At 42.7% G+C, this 18,438-nt stretch overlaps 1 protein-coding gene across 1 annotated transcript in view; it reads left to right on the top strand.

Annotated features, from left to right (window-relative positions):
• xpr1a (xenotropic and polytropic retrovirus receptor 1a) overlaps positions 1-17,536 on the top strand; it is a 61,489-nt gene extending 43,953 nt beyond the window's left edge. The window contains exons 4-15 of the mRNA XM_086161201.1: positions 1,665-1,885; positions 1,981-2,130; positions 2,213-2,296; positions 2,506-2,587; positions 2,720-2,907; positions 3,469-3,648; positions 5,510-5,678; positions 6,592-6,792; positions 12,715-12,881; positions 12,958-13,097; positions 13,190-13,414; positions 14,067-17,536. Coding sequence (XP_086017327.1) covers positions 1,665-1,885; positions 1,981-2,130; positions 2,213-2,296; positions 2,506-2,587; positions 2,720-2,907; positions 3,469-3,648; positions 5,510-5,678; positions 6,592-6,792; positions 12,715-12,881; positions 12,958-13,097; positions 13,190-13,414; positions 14,067-14,124 — 1,865 coding nt within the window. The 3' untranslated portion in view covers positions 14,125-17,536. The remainder of the gene's footprint in view (positions 1-1,664; positions 1,886-1,980; positions 2,131-2,212; positions 2,297-2,505; positions 2,588-2,719; positions 2,908-3,468; positions 3,649-5,509; positions 5,679-6,591; positions 6,793-12,714; positions 12,882-12,957; positions 13,098-13,189; positions 13,415-14,066) is intronic.
• The last annotated feature ends 902 nt before the right edge of the window (positions 17,537-18,438 follow it).

Genomic DNA, 18,438 nt, shown 5'->3' on the forward strand with positions numbered 1-18,438 from the left:
CACATCTCACCGCCATAAAACTGAGTTCATGCACCTTTTATATTTTCCATGGACGTGTCAGATGCATGTACGGGAGTGCGTGGTCGTGTGACAGCGGTATTTTTCAAGTAATAAATATGGATGTTGGAGGAGGGTTCATGTTTTGGTTTGAGCAGATAGGCTGGGGGTCACCCGACTTATAAATAGAGAGGTGCAGGAGAAAGGAAGCCACGCAAAAATACAATTTTTACAACACGTACGACAAAGAAATCAACAGCAGGAAATTTCTATGAGAATTATAATGAGATGTTTTTGTACGCATATTGATTTTTCTGCCGTTTGCCTTTGTAACATAATGCTTTCTGCATCGGCGCAACCCTGCAGTGAATGAAAGCACATGTCTTTTGAACTGTCAGACAGCTTCATTATCCTAAAAATTGTGGATGTGAGTCCGACAGGCAGCCTTATCTGGTGCCATTTGCTGACTTTACAAAACACTCGGCTTCATCTCGCTCTTCCTCTGCCCGTGAAAGGGGTCATGACTTCTCAAAGCTGCATCCCAGTCTGACTTTCATTACAGGCACTGCAGAAATTCGCTGTGGTTTATGAAAGATGTCAGAGACTCACTTTCGTTCAAATAAACCCAACGTTCCCTAAACCTGAGCCTGTCTTTCTCGAGGCCACACAAGCCATTCTGATCGCATGCCCATCCGTGTCAACACTCGTGAGGTCCCGCATTATTCCCAGATCTACGATAAAAGGCCGCGCCGAGTGTTCCTCTTGACTTTCCCATGCCTCTTTATAATCTTGCGTTTTCCAAGTGCTGTTGTGACAAACGGCCCAGAATGGATTACCATCCAAGGCCAGCTGCGCTAAACCGACCGTAAGGCAGGTTGTTCCACATCTTGAATAAGTGGGAGTGCGTGCAGAAGGTTGTAGCATCAAAAACAGAAGTGACCGGTTAGTTACTTGTTTACTGAGACGAACAGGATGCTTTACAGCTGTGTTATTTTATTATTTCTGCAACTCTGTAATTCAATTTTTTTCGGCAGCGTAGGGTCCCGCATTTACATAAGAAGAGAAGAAAGAGTAAGGTACAAGCTGACAAAACATGTCCGAAAAGATCGCAAACCAGAAGAGAGGGTGATCGTCTTCTCTGGAACAAATATAAGAACCTTTGAAAAGGACGTTTCTGCCCAGACCATGCAGGATCCCCCCTCCCTTCTTTCGCTGACTCTGTATATTAACCTCTATCTGACCCAGATAATGGCTCCTCACTCAGATGGTTAGCCCAACAGCGTCCACGCCTCTGCTTCCAGGAACATTATTTTCAATTATTTCTCTCCTTGATACCTTCCCGTTACTGCTTCTCATACAAACCTGTCCTACTAAAGTCAGACTTCTGGTCTCGGACTAAAGCTGCTAGTTGTTCAGCAGTTTGTCTCTCCATCAGAATAGATGGACTACTGAGCAGTCCTAAATTGAACAAAAAGGTGTTTTTTGAAACATATCAGAGATAGTAATAGTAGTCTTAAATGGAATCAAATTCTTTAATAACACATAAGGTCATGAATTAAATCTATTCATGGATCCAATAACCTCAATTTGTGTATAAAGCACGTGGGCTTGAAAAACACGAAAAAATGAAATCACCTAATATGTTTCCTCACTTTTACCCGCCGCAGAAAAACTTGCAGAAGCTCAGAGACGATTCGCTACTCTGCAGAATGAGCTGCAGTCGTCACTGGATGCTCAGCGCGAAAGCAACGCACCACCAGGTTTGCGTAAGCGCAAGACCATGTTTCACCTCTCGCAGGAGGAGCGCTGCAAACATCACAACATCAAGGACCTGAAGCTCGCCTTCAGCGAGTTCTACCTCAGCCTCATCCTGCTACAGAACTACCAGGTAGTGGCGTTAACTCGCTGAAATACACTTTCTTTTTTGGTTTGTCTACTACGGATGTCCACTTTGTATCCACGCTCTCCATTTCCTGTATCTAGAACTTAAACTTCACTGGATTCCGTAAGATCCTGAAGAAACATGACAAGATCCTGGATACGTCCCGCGGGGCCGACTGGCGCGTGGCGCACGTGGAGGTGGCACCGTTCTACACGTGCAAGAAGATCACCCAGCTCATCTCCGAGACAGAGGTGCGCAAACACAGGTGCACATTATACGGTCGGGACAAAACGATGAACATGTAGTAAGTCTTTTTTTTTTTTCCATGTGCAGACACTGGTGACCACGGAGCTGGAGGGAGGGGATCGCCAGAGGGCAATGAAGAGGTTGAGAGTTCCTCCTCTGGGGGCAGCCCAGGTCTGAAGTGCAACTGGTCCATAATTGACGCACAGAGAGTTAAAATGGCCTAATTCAGAGGATGAACTCCCTCGATCATTAAATAAATATGCTCATGAATATTTACCGCTGATCTCATACGGTTATACAACATCTTTGAACTTCTTGAAGTGAGATGTTCCTTTTTTCTGAAATCGTCTGATAACCCTCCCCCCCGTGTCCTCCTTCAGCCCGCTTTGGCCTGGACGACCTTCCGCGTGGGCCTTTACTGCGGCATATTTATCATTCTTGCCGTTGCCTTTTTACTCACCGGTATGTCACCTCCACATTTCGTTTTATCTGTTTTTTAATAGTCTACGTATCCCCAAACTGTCTGTTGATATTATGCAAAGAAAGGAAATGCGCGTTATCGCCTCAAAAGCTCAAAATCCGTCGTCTCCTCAGGCGCAGTGTTCATCAACCTGCAGAATATCTGGCCTCTGGTACGGATCTACAGAGGAGGGTTCCTGCTGATCCAGTTCCTCTTCCTGTTGGGTATTAATACTTACGGCTGGAGGCAGGCCGGAGTCAACCATGTGCTCATCTTCGAGATCAATCCCAGAAACAATCTTTCACACCAACACCTGTTCGAGGTCAGCATTAAATAGACATAAATGCACCCTTGTATTCCTAGATATACCGTTTTAGAAAGTTTCAGATAATAATAATAATAATAATCCTTTGTCATACACTTGCGACATGTTGAACAGAAATAGAAAATAGATTCCTTGTATACACATTTAGTGGCGATTCTTTTCAAAATTCTTATTTACAAAATGGTAGCGTTTCCATTGGGATCGAAATAGTTACTGTTGTTGTGGTTCTTTTTTCAAAGTTTTGAGTCATTTCATAATATCTCATTGTTTTCAATTAAACTGAGCAGAAGAATTATTGCATTATTCAGAGTTCTAAATCATTGTCAGTGATTGTTTTCTACGAATCATCATTTACTTAATATTATCAGTTTTTATCTTTATATATGAATGTCTACGTCTTATGAGACATCAATGCATACCATATGTCAGTCGGGCTTATATTTGTTAAAAAGGCATGAAAATAATGATTAAGGAAAATACTTTTTCTTTAATATAATTATTTAGATTTGAGATGGCGTGTCGAAAGTTCTGTCTGAATTCTGTTTTTGTCCTTTTTAGATCGCTGGTTTCCTGGGTGTGCTGTGGTGTCTCAGCATCCTCTCCTGCCTTTACTCAGAGTACACGCGTGTCCCCATGCAGATCAACCCTCTGGTCCTCTATGGCTTCATGTTGCTCTTCCTCATCAACCCCTTCAAGACCTGCTACTACAAGTCACGATTCTGGCTCCTCAAGCTACTGGTAATGCTTTAGTTTCTCTTTTGACAGGACAATAAATATCTTTTGTATCAAATCCTAAAACAAAGAATATTTGACTTACAATATTAATTTTATGGGAGATTTTCCATTCTACTTAGTGCTGCAATCAGTATTTCATGTTGAAAACTCAATCGCACCGTATTTGATTGAAAATGCCCATAAAAAATCGGTAGAATTTTAAATTAAAATTGCACCATAGCTTTGTTTGAGTAAAGAATTGAGGCTTATTTAGGTTATTCCAACAAGTTCATCTCGCTTTTTGTACTACTTTATACTCTAAAGCATTTATGGGTTTTCCTGTTCTATAAATCTGTTCAGCTTTCCTGCTGTTGATCCCCTTATTTAAATATTCATGGTGTGTGTGTTTGTGTGTGTGTGTGTGTGTATCTGCCGCAAACATGGCTCCGTGTTAGATATAAAAGAGTATCTCATGTACCGTGTTTACAAAATCCTCCAATGTTTTGCTGTTCTTTGTCTAAGCTGTGCTACAGGGCTGTAGTGCAAAGTGTGTACATGTGTGTGTGTGTGTGTGTGTGTGTGTGTGTGTGTGTGTGTGTGTGTGTGTGTGTGTGTGTGTGTGTGTGTGTGTGTGAGATGAGACAGAGGGCAGGGAGTTGAGGTATAATAGAATGCAGCCTGGTCCCAGGGGGGGTGGAGGCTGTGACTGTGCAATCATTACAGACATAGATCTATCAGTATGCTGAACCCTTGAGCTCTTGTGTTCCTCCTCCTCTTCTTCTCCTCACTCTTTAGCCCTCCGCTGCCCCCCTCCTCTTTGCCTCGCCCTCAGCATTAGACCCCCTTCCTCAAAACCCTCGTCCTTTCCTCCAGCCCACCCCTCCATCCGCACACCCTCAACCCTTCCTGCACCAATGTCGCTCCCCAGTCGTCCTTTACCCGGATTGGCTCGCCGTAATTTTAACAAATCACATGATATTTTGGGTTGTGAAATATTGTTCGGTTTATTGGAGCAAATAATTTTTGTTTTCTCTCCGTCAGCGTCATAACGGTTATCTAAGACTCGTATGATCCGATAACAAACTCAATGCTGAGGTTAAAGATTTCATTATGGGACAAACTGCGGGGCCAGCAGCTGGATTATTAGTGTTTGCTCAAGAAATGAAAACCTCGCGCGCTGCCCCTCTGCTGCTGCCTTTGACTCTAAACATCCCATAGATTGGATTGGTTTTACGGACTCGATCAATACGAAGTCTGATTGGCAGACAAAGAGAAATACGGGCTGATTTAATAGGTGTTCGAAGATTATTACTTGACATTTTCAAGTAGCAGGCGAGTGTGTGCAGGTTCTGCGTGGCGAGAATGTCACATGTATCCTCGGGGCAGGGGGCGCCGGGCAGCGGGGGAAATGGAAAGCGTCGGGAAGGGACGTATCACTTTACAAAGCGTGCTCAATAACCGTGCACCGGTCAAAGTCAAATAACATTCCCATAGAAGTCGAAGCAAGCCACAAAGCACCGCCGATCGTTTCACGAGACACACGAGTAAACAAATACTTACACTCAGACGCCAAGTGTGACTCGCTGGGCCGTCCTGTCGTGTGGTGATAAGGCAGTCCAGAGGCTTTTTATCCCTCCGTGTGTTGCAGATCATTTATAGAGGTTGTTCCCGCTTTGAAGTACAACTGCGCGCTCTGACAATTACACGCAAAGTAATTGTTGATTTATTTAGCGCCGGATTCGCTGAGACCATGTAAGCAAATTAGAATCAAACAACCGGAGTGGAGTGGGTTGTAAAATTTCTCAAAATGCACCGGACTCTTCTGCCCGGTTCATTTCGAGCGATTAATACCAATATCGTGTTAATATTTGCCTTCCATCTTCAGTTTCGCGTTTTCACGGCTCCATTTCACCGGGTGGAGTTCGCCGACTTCTGGCTGGCCGATCAGCTCAACTCTCTGGTGTTCGTTCTGATGGACCTGGAGTATCTCATCTGCTTCTACATCTTTGAGCTGAAATGGGCTGACGGAAAGGGCCTGTTGCCCGAATCTAAAGGTGAGTCCACAGTCATCGACGCCTCTGGAGATGACAAGAAAGCAGGAAATTGCTATTTTTACATGTTAATCCAACTCTCTCCAAGGACTGATGAACATCCTATCTCATGGGTGAAGACTCAAAATTTCGCTGGCAACAGTGAAGCCAAATAGACAGCAGATTAAAAAAAAAAAGAACAACAACAATAAATAATAGGGATATTATTGCAACGAGATGTAAACAGTGCAAAGAAATGTAAACAGTATTAACAGGATGTGCAATTTGAAAAAAGAATGCAGTTGAAATGTAAATAATTGTGAAGGTATCCCCCCTCTTTTGCTAAGTCCAAGTAGAAATAGACTCAATCAGTATATGATAAACCATAGCTTTTATGCGTCAAACATATCAAATGAGCATCACGTCCTCTATCACATATCACAATACTGTAACATTTCAGTAACTTAGAGTATATCGAACAGCTTTTCTTATTATTATCTTTTTGTCTTAAACTAGCACAAACTGAAAGATGCTGCCCTTGGACAGTCATAATTATGAAAATAATCTTATCATTAATGTTGTATTCTTTCAACCGCTAAATCAACTAAATTCTCCCGACTGCCCTTGTGCCATCACACCGCGACTTAGCCCCCCCTCAGGAAATATAATATCAATAAAGATTTAATCGCCGGCCGTCCTCTCCGCTTACTGCGACACTTAGGCCATCACGAGGGCAATGAACATGGAACTAATTGAACGGAAATGTTCGGCCTCATGGAGGTCACCATGTGGCTCTCATAATGATGAGCTGCTGTCTCTGTGAAGGGGGAAGCGCGGAAAAAAACATCGGAAGGGAGGGGGGAAAATACAAAAATACAAATCGGATGAAGGGATATCCTCGTACTTCGTGATCCGATTTCTTCTCGCTGTGTTCCAGATCCCGGTGGCCACATCTGCCACAGCTATTCATACGGTCTACGCGCCATCATCCAGTGTCTGCCCGCTTGGCTTCGCTTCATCCAGTGCCTGAGGCGTTACCGTGACACCAAGAGGGCCTTCCCTCACCTGGTGAACGCCGGGAAATACTCCACGACTTTCTTCGTCGTCACGTTCGCGGCTCTCTACGCCACGCACAGAGGTAATACAAGTGTACTTAAATCTACACGGTTGTCTGTGGGTTTTTTTAATCTGGGGACCAGACAGGAGATCAGAGAGTAGGGGAGAAAGAAAGGGAGAGAGATCTGATTCGGAAGCCGAAAAATCCGGAAAGAGAAGTGAGTTATCTCCACCGCAATTATTTCGTTTTAGAAGTCATATCACAAAGGACTCCGTGTTCAAAGAGTCGTCACCCACAGCTGGAAAAAAAACTCGAGATACTCGTTTCAAAGCACATTTTCTTTCACCCGCGTTTCAAAAATCTTTCTCGGATCCCCATTAATATATTTCCCGGCAAATGCCAACAGCGAAACAACATCTGAACCCTCTAAAACGTTAAATGTTATGTTCCATCTCAGATTTTTTTTTTTTTTTCAACCCCTGATATGAAATGAATTGGGAGGATTGAGGCGGGAAGACAGACGGACGGACGGATATTTTTTGCCTTTACCGTGTGAAAGGTGTCCATTAATCCATATCCACCTCCCTCCTCTGGTCTGAAGCCTGTGGACTAATGGCCTCTTCATGTGTTATTCTCTATGAAGCTCCCTTTCATCCCCCCTGATAATGGAGGCAGAGATCCACTGCTGGTTAAGTGAAGGAGGATGGAGAGAAATCAAATCGCTCACAGATTGAGAGGGAAAATGACATTGAAAGGGAAAAATGAAAATTTGACCAATCACCCGCTGAAATGATCCCGCGGTCAACTTTACGACATCGATGGATAAATCGCTGTGTTTATTCACTTATTTATTTATTTGGGATGGCTTTACTGGATTAGTATATGTCGGAAAACAATGACGAAAAAAACATTTAAATCCAAAACACGGTAAGAAAAACGTAAACGCAAAAAGCAAAAATGCAATTAGAAAAACTGGACCGGATTGGCGGATGTGTGTTAATTAAGGTGCTCCAGTTCAGTTACTATAATTCTGCAAGAGGCAGATGTTAAGAGTCTGATGGAACCAGACAGGAACCATCTCCTAGTGTCCCTTTAGGCAGCAGGTTTTTAGAGAGATTGTCCAGTGTCTGGAGGGGTTGGAGGCATTTTCCATGATTGCAAGCTTTTTTGCCTGCATTCTGTCTTCGGCCACCTCCTCCCGGGTGACAAACTTAAACCCAGCAAAAAAAAAAAGGGATTTTTTTTGACAATTTTTTTGCTCGGTCTGTCGGCACCTTTGCCTCCACCCCAGCGTGGCCAAAGACGGCGGACCGATAAATCATCTGGAGCGTCCCGTTGCATGCGTCGAAGGACCCCGAGCCTCGTGAAATGTCACTCTACCGAAGTAAGGAACTATTCCTTAAAAGCAACAAAAGTGCAATGTGGCATTTCTGTACCGGCGTAAAGATAATGACCAGCCCGTTCCTCAGCATCTGCCCGAGAGGACAGCTGGACTCTGTCATGTTTGCACCCCGGGGGAGTCGCTGTGAGACACGGCTCTCGGGTGTCGAGTCAGGTTCTGGCCAAGATCCCGGGATCTGTCAGTGCGGATGTGTCACCTTCATTATGAACCCGACCTCGCTCCTTCCTGGAAGTGCCTGCGTTTCGCTCGGGGAAAACATGAATAAGCGGCAGGTTTTTTTTTTTTGGGAAGTACTGGTAAATGACATCTTAGCGATGGTTCTGTAGTATTTTGAGACACTGTATTTTATGTCATGATTTAGACGAACAATAAGAGTTTTGGGGGAGGCAGTCTGGACAGATGTTTCACTTGGGACCAGATGTTTATAAAGTAGCTGGAGTTATGATGCTATTTAGATAGCAGGATATTCTTTATGCGCAATATCCATGTTTAAGAAACTGTCTCCTCATGCTGCAACAACTTTCTAAAATCTGTATTTATTGAGATGAGATGAGAGACGAGAACAACTTTATTAATCCCGAAGGAAATTGTTGTGCCAGAGTTTCAAGTACAAAAACATAACAGTAATAGATAATAGTAGAAAGGAGGAAGAATAAGAAATATAATGAAATATGAATTGTATTAATCCATAATTCATAATTGTATGAATTAATTGTATTAATTGCAGATTTTAGGTAGATTCTAACGTTTAGACCAATTCCCAGGCATTAAATTTCGTAATTTTTTCTGCAATGTGACATGGGTTGTAATGACGATACGGCAACTTGAACCTTGAATGAAAAAGTAAAGCCAGAGGAACAGGATGTTACACAATAGCTGGTAATAGTCACTTTTAAAATTTAGGCATAATCACATTTGTTGTTTTTTTTTACTTTTTTGTAAATACAAACATCATAACATTGGACAGGTATTATACAAAAATAACATTTGAATTAAATGTAAGCCTCAGAGGAAGGGAGGAGAGGAAAGGATTGGAAGAGGAAGGGAGTGGAAATGCAAGGAGGAGGAGATGTGTAATTACCCGCCTGCGGCTGAACACATGTCTGCTGGACTCCGCTGGAATAGTGATGAGCTGAGAGCTGACAGCGTTTATAACTTCATTTATGTACTGACCTCTCATTCGTTATGTGAAGAAGAAGCGTAGCCCGTATGCCATCACACCTTCACCGCAACACACACAAACCAATGAAGATAAGACACCGGTCCGGACCTTTTTTCTGCCTGAACTTCAATTCACCCCAGCTGGAGGTCAGGCAGACTCCAGCTGCTGCTGATAAATTCACATCTTGAGACGGACGTGGCCGAAGTACCGAGGCGTACGAAGGCGAACGATATACGATCGACCTTTGATATCGGACCGGACGAGACGTGCCGTTTTTATGCGGTTCCCCGTTTGCAGAATTTTTTTCGATTGCGGATGAGTGTTGCCATGGAAACCGAATGTATAATCGGTCCGACGTCATTTAACGACCACGACGTTCTTTCCGTCCCACGAATTGGTTCATTTTGATATTGGTCAGCTTCTTGGAAGTGTGTGTGTGTGTGAGTTTGTGTGTGAGTTTGTGATTGAGAGTGAAAGAGGATGAGAAAGGAGGAGAGAGAGAAGCCACTGACCACTGTCAGACCCCAAATGAGCATCTTATCAATCTGTAGCCTTTAAATACTCCATCGTCAAGCCATCCTGGTTGGGAAAAGAGAAAAAAAAAACAACGCCGGTGTCAAAGGGATCCCCTGTAACCAAGACGTTATTGTCCGATTTGATCAACATTCGTACCAGTTACATAAAAACAATAATAAAATCCCCCATCTTGTCTAAGTTTGTAAAAAACTTTTCATTCGTAGGCTGCTGTCGTTGTTTACGTCGCAATGCTGGGTAGTGATGTCATGAGGTCGCACTTATTCGTTTACCCTACGGTGCTAAAACATGTCATCTGTGCTGCCTTTCCCATTAGCATAATGATAATGCTGAAGTGCGAAATCAAAATGATCTTAAAAATGACGACGAACTAAGACGTGAAGAGGCGAGAGTCGGCAAAAGTTGCCGGTGTGCGAGCAGCAACTGCGCTGCTATGCTAACAAAGAGAGAGCGTCTGTTTTCAGGAGTTTTACTTTTTGTCATCAGCTGTGCACTTTAGACTTCCTGACTGCTGTGCCGTATCGTCAGCTTCCTCCGTGATCGCGCCCGTACCCGGTCTTTCGTCTTCTGCTGCTACTTCTGCCTGCCGTAGTGCATTGTTGACATCCGGCGTCTCTTCCCCGTGGTGTTTCGTCGAGCGGGCCTCACTCATTTCCCAAACACCATCTTTATGCTCGTGAAAGAAAACACGCCGCTTGGTTTTAGTGTCTGTTAAAAAACCAGCAGCGACTGTGAGCTCTTTTTAGCAGCTTCGCTCGGCTAAATGCGGCATATTCATCCAAAGAGAATCAGAGCGAACACAGACGTGGATCCTTAGGAAACTGTGTACGTCCGCAAGCAATTTCCCACTCCTTTTTTTCTCTTCTTGTCCCTTGGAATGCAGTGTAGACTAGCGTCCGTCACTTTGTTATCTTGGACTAGAAATTTCACTAAAAAGTACTACAATGCGGTGCTATAACTGTGTATACCATACCGTACTGAGTGAAAGTTAACAAAGTTAACATGAGCAGCCTGTATAGGTCATCAACCCAACATGCATGGCGCTAGTAAAACAATGGCAGTGCCCCAAGGTTAAAATATGTGTTATAAATCTTTAAAGAAATAACATTTCTTTGTGCTTTTTTTTTAACAACCCATTCTAGTATGAGACAAACAGTAAAGCATATTTATGCCTGTGAGTCCTCCCAGGAGAGGTTCCCTTTAACACATACTGTTAAATACTGGCCAGGTCATTTACAAACTGTGATAAACACATCACTGGATATTGTCCCAGTGAAAAGAGGTTATTGCTCAAGATCAAGTTTAATTTATGCCTGGGAAATCTCAGCCAGGCCGTAGGGACAACATCCACCCCATCGCTCAGCCGCGGAGGCAACGGCAAAAAGGACACGGCGGCGAACAGAGCGGGATTGTTGGAATACGGCACTAATTCTCTGTCAGAAATCTCCCCGCTCTGCTCCCTGGCGTCTTGTTGGCTGGTAGCAGGAAGAGGCAGTGATTATGATGGATAGGATGGAGGCTGGTCTGTGTCTGCTGGCTGTCGTCTATGTGAGTCACTCTATAAGGCTATAGGGTGCTGATGCCTGTATCAGCAGTCGGCGGGGAACAAGCGGATCTGTGAGGACGAGGGATTCACGCTCGGACATGATAAATAAAGCCCGTGTCAGCTGAGTCATTTTATTTCCTTAATTACTGGAATCCGCTAAAGCTCACCCAACAAGGGTGAGTCAACTTTGGATTTAAGCTCGCTCGCAATTGAACGACATAAACTTTCCCTTTTTCTCCAAACACTGATCGTAAAACGACATCGAACGTCTCTTTATTGTCATTAAAGTGATATGTCTTGTGTGTGTATATATGTTTAGATATGAACATATATACCAAACCAACTAATTATTTCAATTTATTTTTGAAGCATTAGAGAGTCATTAATTATTGTGTCAAATACACTTTTACTACATGATTTGTCAGATGTCAGATTTTATTTATATGGCAGCAAATGATAGCAGAGGTTTATGACAGTTTCCATGTGGATCCTATCTGGATCACTATCTTTATTATTTACCTTGGAAGGATCCAAGCGCAGGCGGCCTTCCGTCTCGACCGATAAGTTTAGAAAGTCGGAGTGATAGAAAGAAGGACAGAGATAGAAAGCAAGAGTGTGATAGAGATGAGGATTGGGAAGGACAGGCAATATAAAAAATATAATCGAAATATAATCTCTTACAAATTTTAATATTATTTCAGTTTAATTCATATTATAGTCCCTGTTCATAAAAGACACAATGAAAGAGCGTGATGAGTAGATTTAGACCATTTTTCTTTTTAACAAAACCCAAAATAAGTAAGTTCGATGATACTGGCAAGTGGAGACGGAACTGTAGCCGAGGCCTTTTTTCCAGGTAAAGATTAAGGGATCACATTCAGTAGTCATTACTTATGCCAGAAGTTCAAAAATGATTAATAATTTTTGTGTCTGAATATTTATCTCCCGAGTTAATAGGCAGCAGCATTTTCATTCTGCATCATATAAAAGGAGGCATTTAATCTTAAAGGGATTCTCCCGGGTCTCATGGTTAACTGTACAACAGCGCCCTCTAGCGTTGAAAGGTGGTACTGCATGCACCTGCTGCCCCTGCCGGTGGCCATGGAGTTTTGTTGACATATTACCTTTTCAATCTTGCTCTTACTCTATCAATAGATAGATAGATAGACAGCCAGCCAGACAGACAGACAGTGTATGTAGTGTATGTAGGTTGTGTTGTATTGATGTTGTGATGTATTTGGCATGTGTGTAATGTGTTTAAATGTGACTTGATTCGTTTTTATTTCCCAAAATCTACAGTGAACTCCTTGCTCAGATTTTGAGAATCATTTCCTTTATTTTCTATGCTGTTTATTGCAGAACAAGGACACACGGATGCGGACATGTTCTTCTACATGCTGATCATATTCTCAACCATCAGCTCCTTGTACACGCTGATCTGGGACCTGCGTATGGACTGGGGTCTTTTTGACCGCGGCGCTGGAGAAAACACCTTCCTCCGAGAAGAAATTGTTTATCCACACAAGGCATGGCTTCACTCAAACGCCCCTCAACACACACACACACACACATACACACTAACATTGTTTCCCTTGTGTATAGGCCTACTACTATTGTGCAATCCTAGAAGATGTGATCCTGCGTTTTGCATGGACCATCCAAATTTCTCTGACCACCATGACCAAGATCCATTCGGTGGGTGACATCGTAGCCACGGTTCTGGCTCCCCTTGAGGTCTTCAGGTGGGTCTGAGCACCAATGACGTTCTCGTACTGTTCGCTTGTTCGGTCGTCAAGATAAAACCTTGTCTCAAACAATCCCGTCCCGTCCGCAGGCGCTTTGTGTGGAACTTCTTCCGTCTTGAGAACGAGCACCTGAACAACTGCGGTGAGTTTCGTGCTGTGCGGGATATTTCAGTGGCGCCGCTCAACGCCGACGACCAGACGCTTCTGGAGCAGATGATGGACCAGGAGGACGGCGTCCGGAACCGCTCCGGCAAGAAGACCTGGAAGAGGTCCTACAGCCTCTCGCTGCGCCGCCCCCTGCTGTCCTCCTCACAGTAAGACACCCGACACACACCGGTTCAAGGACAAGTTCATTCGAGCAAAAAATCGGATTCATAAATCTTTAATAACACTATTACACTTTGCCGCTTCTATCCTGAACTTTCGCTACGGCTTCATATTATTGTTGTCCCGTTCGGGTCGATTGTAGTTTTTCAAATGCACCTGAGAGGAAGAATTTGATGTCTCACAGGTCGTGCCAACTCCTTCTAAAACACAAATAAATAATCGCAGATGGAGTAAACTTCATATCCGGTTCATTGTTTGAGACACTATTTATTAACAGAAGTCTGACGGAACAGGCTGGTGAAGTCCAAAAAAAAAAAAAAAAAAAATCATCTCATCTTGATCTTTTATCTGATATCATTATTTTCATGCAATTTATATTGTATCATAGAGCATTTCTCAGTTGTTTTGACATTTAAATCCCATTTTCACGTAATTCAGACCAACCTGAATGCTTTTTGTTTTCCCATGCTGAGACTGGTCGGAGGTTTGTAATAAACAGCGCAAGCATCACCGAGCAAATTGTTTATATATTTTCACCGCAATGCGCCGCCACTCCGGTTCCCCTCTTGTTTTGCCACTAATTTAAATTCTTACTTTTTTTTTAAACGGCCAACAAGTTCTCTCAATCCTCTCTCTTAGATCCAAAAAGGACACAAAGGTGCTAATCGAAGACACGGATGATGAGGCCTTCAGCTGAGTCTGTACACGGACACACACACACAAACACAAACACATAACATAGTACACTAACCTCAGCCCTTGGTATAATTTTAAGTGTAAAATCAACCTTCAGTCTAAACCTTTAAATGAGTGCGGACACCAGGTGTCCCTCACATCTGACAACTTACCTCATCTTTATGTCCTTGTGAGTCTATCTGGTCTGTATCTGTGTAAACGTACATGATGTACACACACACACACACACACACACACACACATAATGAAACACACATAATACAGTGCAGAAACACACACACACACACCTGCTGAAGCACAAGCATAGGAAGGTGTTGCTACAGCTGAGGGGAGAGTTAATGCCACACAGACGGACCGACTGACGGACAGTTGCCAAGACGACGCCTTTTACAGGCCCACGACAGACCACACTGCCCCCGGGATTATCCTCTCCCTTTGTAAAAAAAAAAAAAAAAAAAAAAAGAAAATAGGAAAAAAAAAGGAGCCTTTTTTTTAGACTGCTTTTTTTTACTTTTCTTTCGATGTGTTTTTTCACTTTGGATTTCTTTAGTAAAAAAAAAAATGCATAGCGAGGCGACAGATGACTGTTTACAATAGGATCAACAGGGAAACAAAAAAAAAAATTAAAAATCAAAAGACTAATCATCTATCAGTGAAAGGACTCAACACACGTCACAGCATATCAGAGCAAAAATCAACTGGTTTGTACTCGTTGATTCTTTTTTATACGCGGTCTTCTTTTTTTTTCTTAGTTTATTCTATTAATATAGATTTTATAGTTTGCGTTCTATCTCCGCCCTGGAGGCACTTGCGGGAAAAGCGCATCTAATATACAAACATGAGGAAAATAAACCGCACTTATAACTGGAATGTTTTGATTCAAACGTTTCTGGCGTTTGGAAATTCTTGATATTTAGTGCATTATTAGTGTAAATGTAGTGGTGATGTACTTGTGTTGTTTATGTCGGTGACGCTGGTTGGAGCCCCCACACAGCGATTGTTATTATCTTTTCTAACAAGCGGGAATGTTCATTTTCTCAGTGCCAGATTCGATCCCGGATTAATCGTCCGAACCCCGTATGAGTCGTCGCGTCGTCTTCAAGTGCCCTATCAGCTACAACCTACGCCCGTGGCTGATCTTTGCGGGAACAGCCGAAGTTTGATTCTTTTACATGAATGTTTTTCAGGGCCGCGGTAGTTTCCTGCGCCTAACCTGCCCGCGACCCCGGAGCTAATTTGGAGCGTTTATTATTTTTTATTTCATTTTTTTTTTTCTTTGCACAAGCGAGTGTTTTATGTGATGTCCTGCAGGGAATCCCGGCAACATGACTGGAATAACATGTGTTTTGACTTCAGATGCTCAGTGGCATTGTCGAACAGAGACACCACGGGTTCCCGGGCCCAGAGCAAGGCCAGAGGAGGAATTGCGGACTGCTTTTAAAATTAAATTAGCCCATTTTATGAAGGTGCCATAAACAAGCAAGCGCTGCGATGCGAGTAGATATGAGGAATCCGCTCCGAAATGTGAAATAAGTTGGAAAAACAAGTCAGGCTTACCGAGGCCTTCCTTTCTTCCGATTCAAACCGATATCGGATTTTTTTAAAAAGCACAGGAGTGACATTCATAAAAGTGACGAAATGGAAGCATCGGATGGATGTTAACGTTTCGGTCGGAAAGCAAAATGAGTTCGACATTAAAAAAAAAAAAAAATTAAATGTCTAGACCCACCAGACGTCCGTTCAAGCAACAGCTCCTGAAAGTAAAAGCCAATGATGCATGTTGCGTTATTGCTGATTCTTTAGATGGATAAATTATCCGTAGATGAAAGAAATTGATTTGGGGTGCATTAGTTGAAGCCAAATCGCCTATATTGGATTGTAAAATTCCTTGGAATCCACAACCAGCTGCCCCTTTTAACGTGTTTTTTTTTTTTGCAGTCTTCATGCTGGCCGTGTGTTTTTCGCTCCTGTGCTCTTGTTTTTCTCCCCCCGCGGCGCTGCCGTCACCACCAGCCGGTCACAAGACCGAGCTGAGGGAACGTCAGGGAACATCCTGGTCCGCGCCTCCGCTGTTTTCTCCCACCAAAGCTCAGTGGGAAACCTTAAGAAGGTCTTCAATCAGTTTAGCGAGAAGATGGTAGCTTCCTTGTCCGTTCAAACACACGTGGCTCGGTTCACCGATGAACAAATGACACGCACACATAGTCGCTCTGTGAGTTTTGTAAAAAAAAAAATTCAAAAAAAAGAAAATAGAAAGGAAGAAAAAGCTGTTGTCTTGCCTGCATGCTGCTTTTTGTTTTACATTGTACATAGATCTTAATTTATTCAACATGATGTGTATATTTGCGATCATGGGAGCCACTGTGACGATAAGTGATGTCAGATGTTCCCATCTTTGCTCTGAGATAAAGCAGTATTTTGTAGATGATGAGCCTTTTTTTTTTTTTTTTTTGGTTGTTTTTAATTGTTAACAATCCTGCACTCTTTTTCATGTGTAAATCTGTTGGAAACGTGTTTGTATAAAAAGAAGAAAATAGAACATTAAGGGGAAAAAAAAAGAACAACAAAAATATGATTGTTCATACCTTGCTAATGATTCCCTCTTATTTCGAGGATTGGTGATCCTTTTTTTGGGGGGGGTGTGGGATCATTAAGGCGGGGGCAAGCCTGTGTCCTGAAGCTGTGATACTTTTTTTGTTTTTTTTTCAAGTGTACATTTGTGAATGTGCATGAAACTACTGTGGACGTTCCATCTTCGGTGTAAACGGCCCTGCAAACAGAAGCACTTTGACACAAAAGGGGGCAGACGCCGGTGCGGGGGAACCCTCGCTGGGGAGGACGCTTTGAAGACTGCCTGGAGAGGAGTCGTGGTTCTCTCGTCCAGAGGCCTCCGACCTTCCCCAGGACACGAGGACACTGATTCAGCGGCCGGTGTCTGTTCACGAACCACACAGGGTGTTTGTACATACTCCAATGATTACATTGAACCCTGCCATTTCTCTCATGGGTGTAAATCGGATGATTTTTGTTTTGCTTTTCTGCTTGCTAAAACCCCTAAGACGTTCAAGTGCTCAATAAGTGTTCACCCCCGCCCCTCTCTCGCAGGTGTTGTTTGTACTTTCTCTCAAATCTAGTTGACTGTGATCGTTCCTGTAGACCGTTAGATGGATGTTCTTTGATAAAATTAAAAAAACAAGATAATAGAAATAACATTTGTGGCTAAATGTGATTTTAAGAGACGTTAAGACAAAAGAAAGGAAAATGTCTTATTCTTGTTCATCCTCCCCCTTTTACGGAGTAGTTTGTACATGCCAGGTGTTTAGCACTGTTCCTGATTGTATTTGTATTTCTGTATACACTTTGGTGATTCTGTCATATCTGGGTTTTATAAACCACGATTATTTTTAAAGCTCACTCCGTCTCCAGACCCTGTTTTCTGTTGCAAACGTAAAGGACTTCAATGGACCTCAATGGAGACCTGCATTACTGGAACATGCACATTTCTTCCTCATCTGCTTAGTTTTATTAGGTGAAGGACATATATATATGTGTATATATATAGTCGTACAAATCTAAAATTAGGCTAAGTAAATAAAAAAAAATTACCTCAGGCTCAAGATTCCGACATTCCCTCATGATCACACATTTGCTCTCTGATGTGAAAAATACTGTGCCATTTCTTTTTCAAGTTTGCGTATTTTTTTGGGGTCATTATTTTCCAGCGATTTCAAAAACCAGAGCTAATATGCAGAAAATACCAACTTCACATTGGGGGAATCCACAGCACTGTTTAAATGAGGTATCTGTTGGGTATTAAGGAGCACCAACCCTGATGTTAAGTGGTGTTTTGTGTTGCACTTGAAGGAATTTGTAACACTTTCTCCTTCAAAGATGTCTCTGCCCTAGTGGTGACAGCAAGAGTAACAAATCAATCGAAGACAAGGTTCAGGGAACTTGTTCAGACGTCGCATTTGTTTTTGTTTAGTTTTTTGTTGAAATGTTTTTGTGTCGAACCGCTGCAAAGAACCTTTAAAACCAAAGGAAGTTTTCTGTTAAAAAATCATCAACCAACTGTCTTTGTCAGGACCTTTGAGAATAAAAGTGGTGACAGGATATTAACGTGGAAAACAGAGCCGTCCTACATACATTACAATTTTGCCGTTCCAGAAGGATCTGTGTCAGCCCTTGGGCTTCACCTGGAAGCGGAGGAGCAGTTAGAAAGGACCTGTAAAGTTTGTTTTTTTTTGCTGCTGACTAATTTAAAAGGTTCTGATCAACAGAGTCTTCCGTTTAACTTCCCTAAGACCAACAAGCA

Source organism: Fistularia commersonii, chromosome 16 (genome assembly GCF_037954325.1).
Source record: "Fistularia commersonii isolate RoL2024-O1a breed Wild chromosome 16, RoL_Fcom_v1.0, whole genome shotgun sequence".
Classification (NCBI taxonomy): Eukaryota; Metazoa; Chordata; class Actinopteri; order Syngnathiformes; family Fistulariidae; genus Fistularia; species Fistularia commersonii.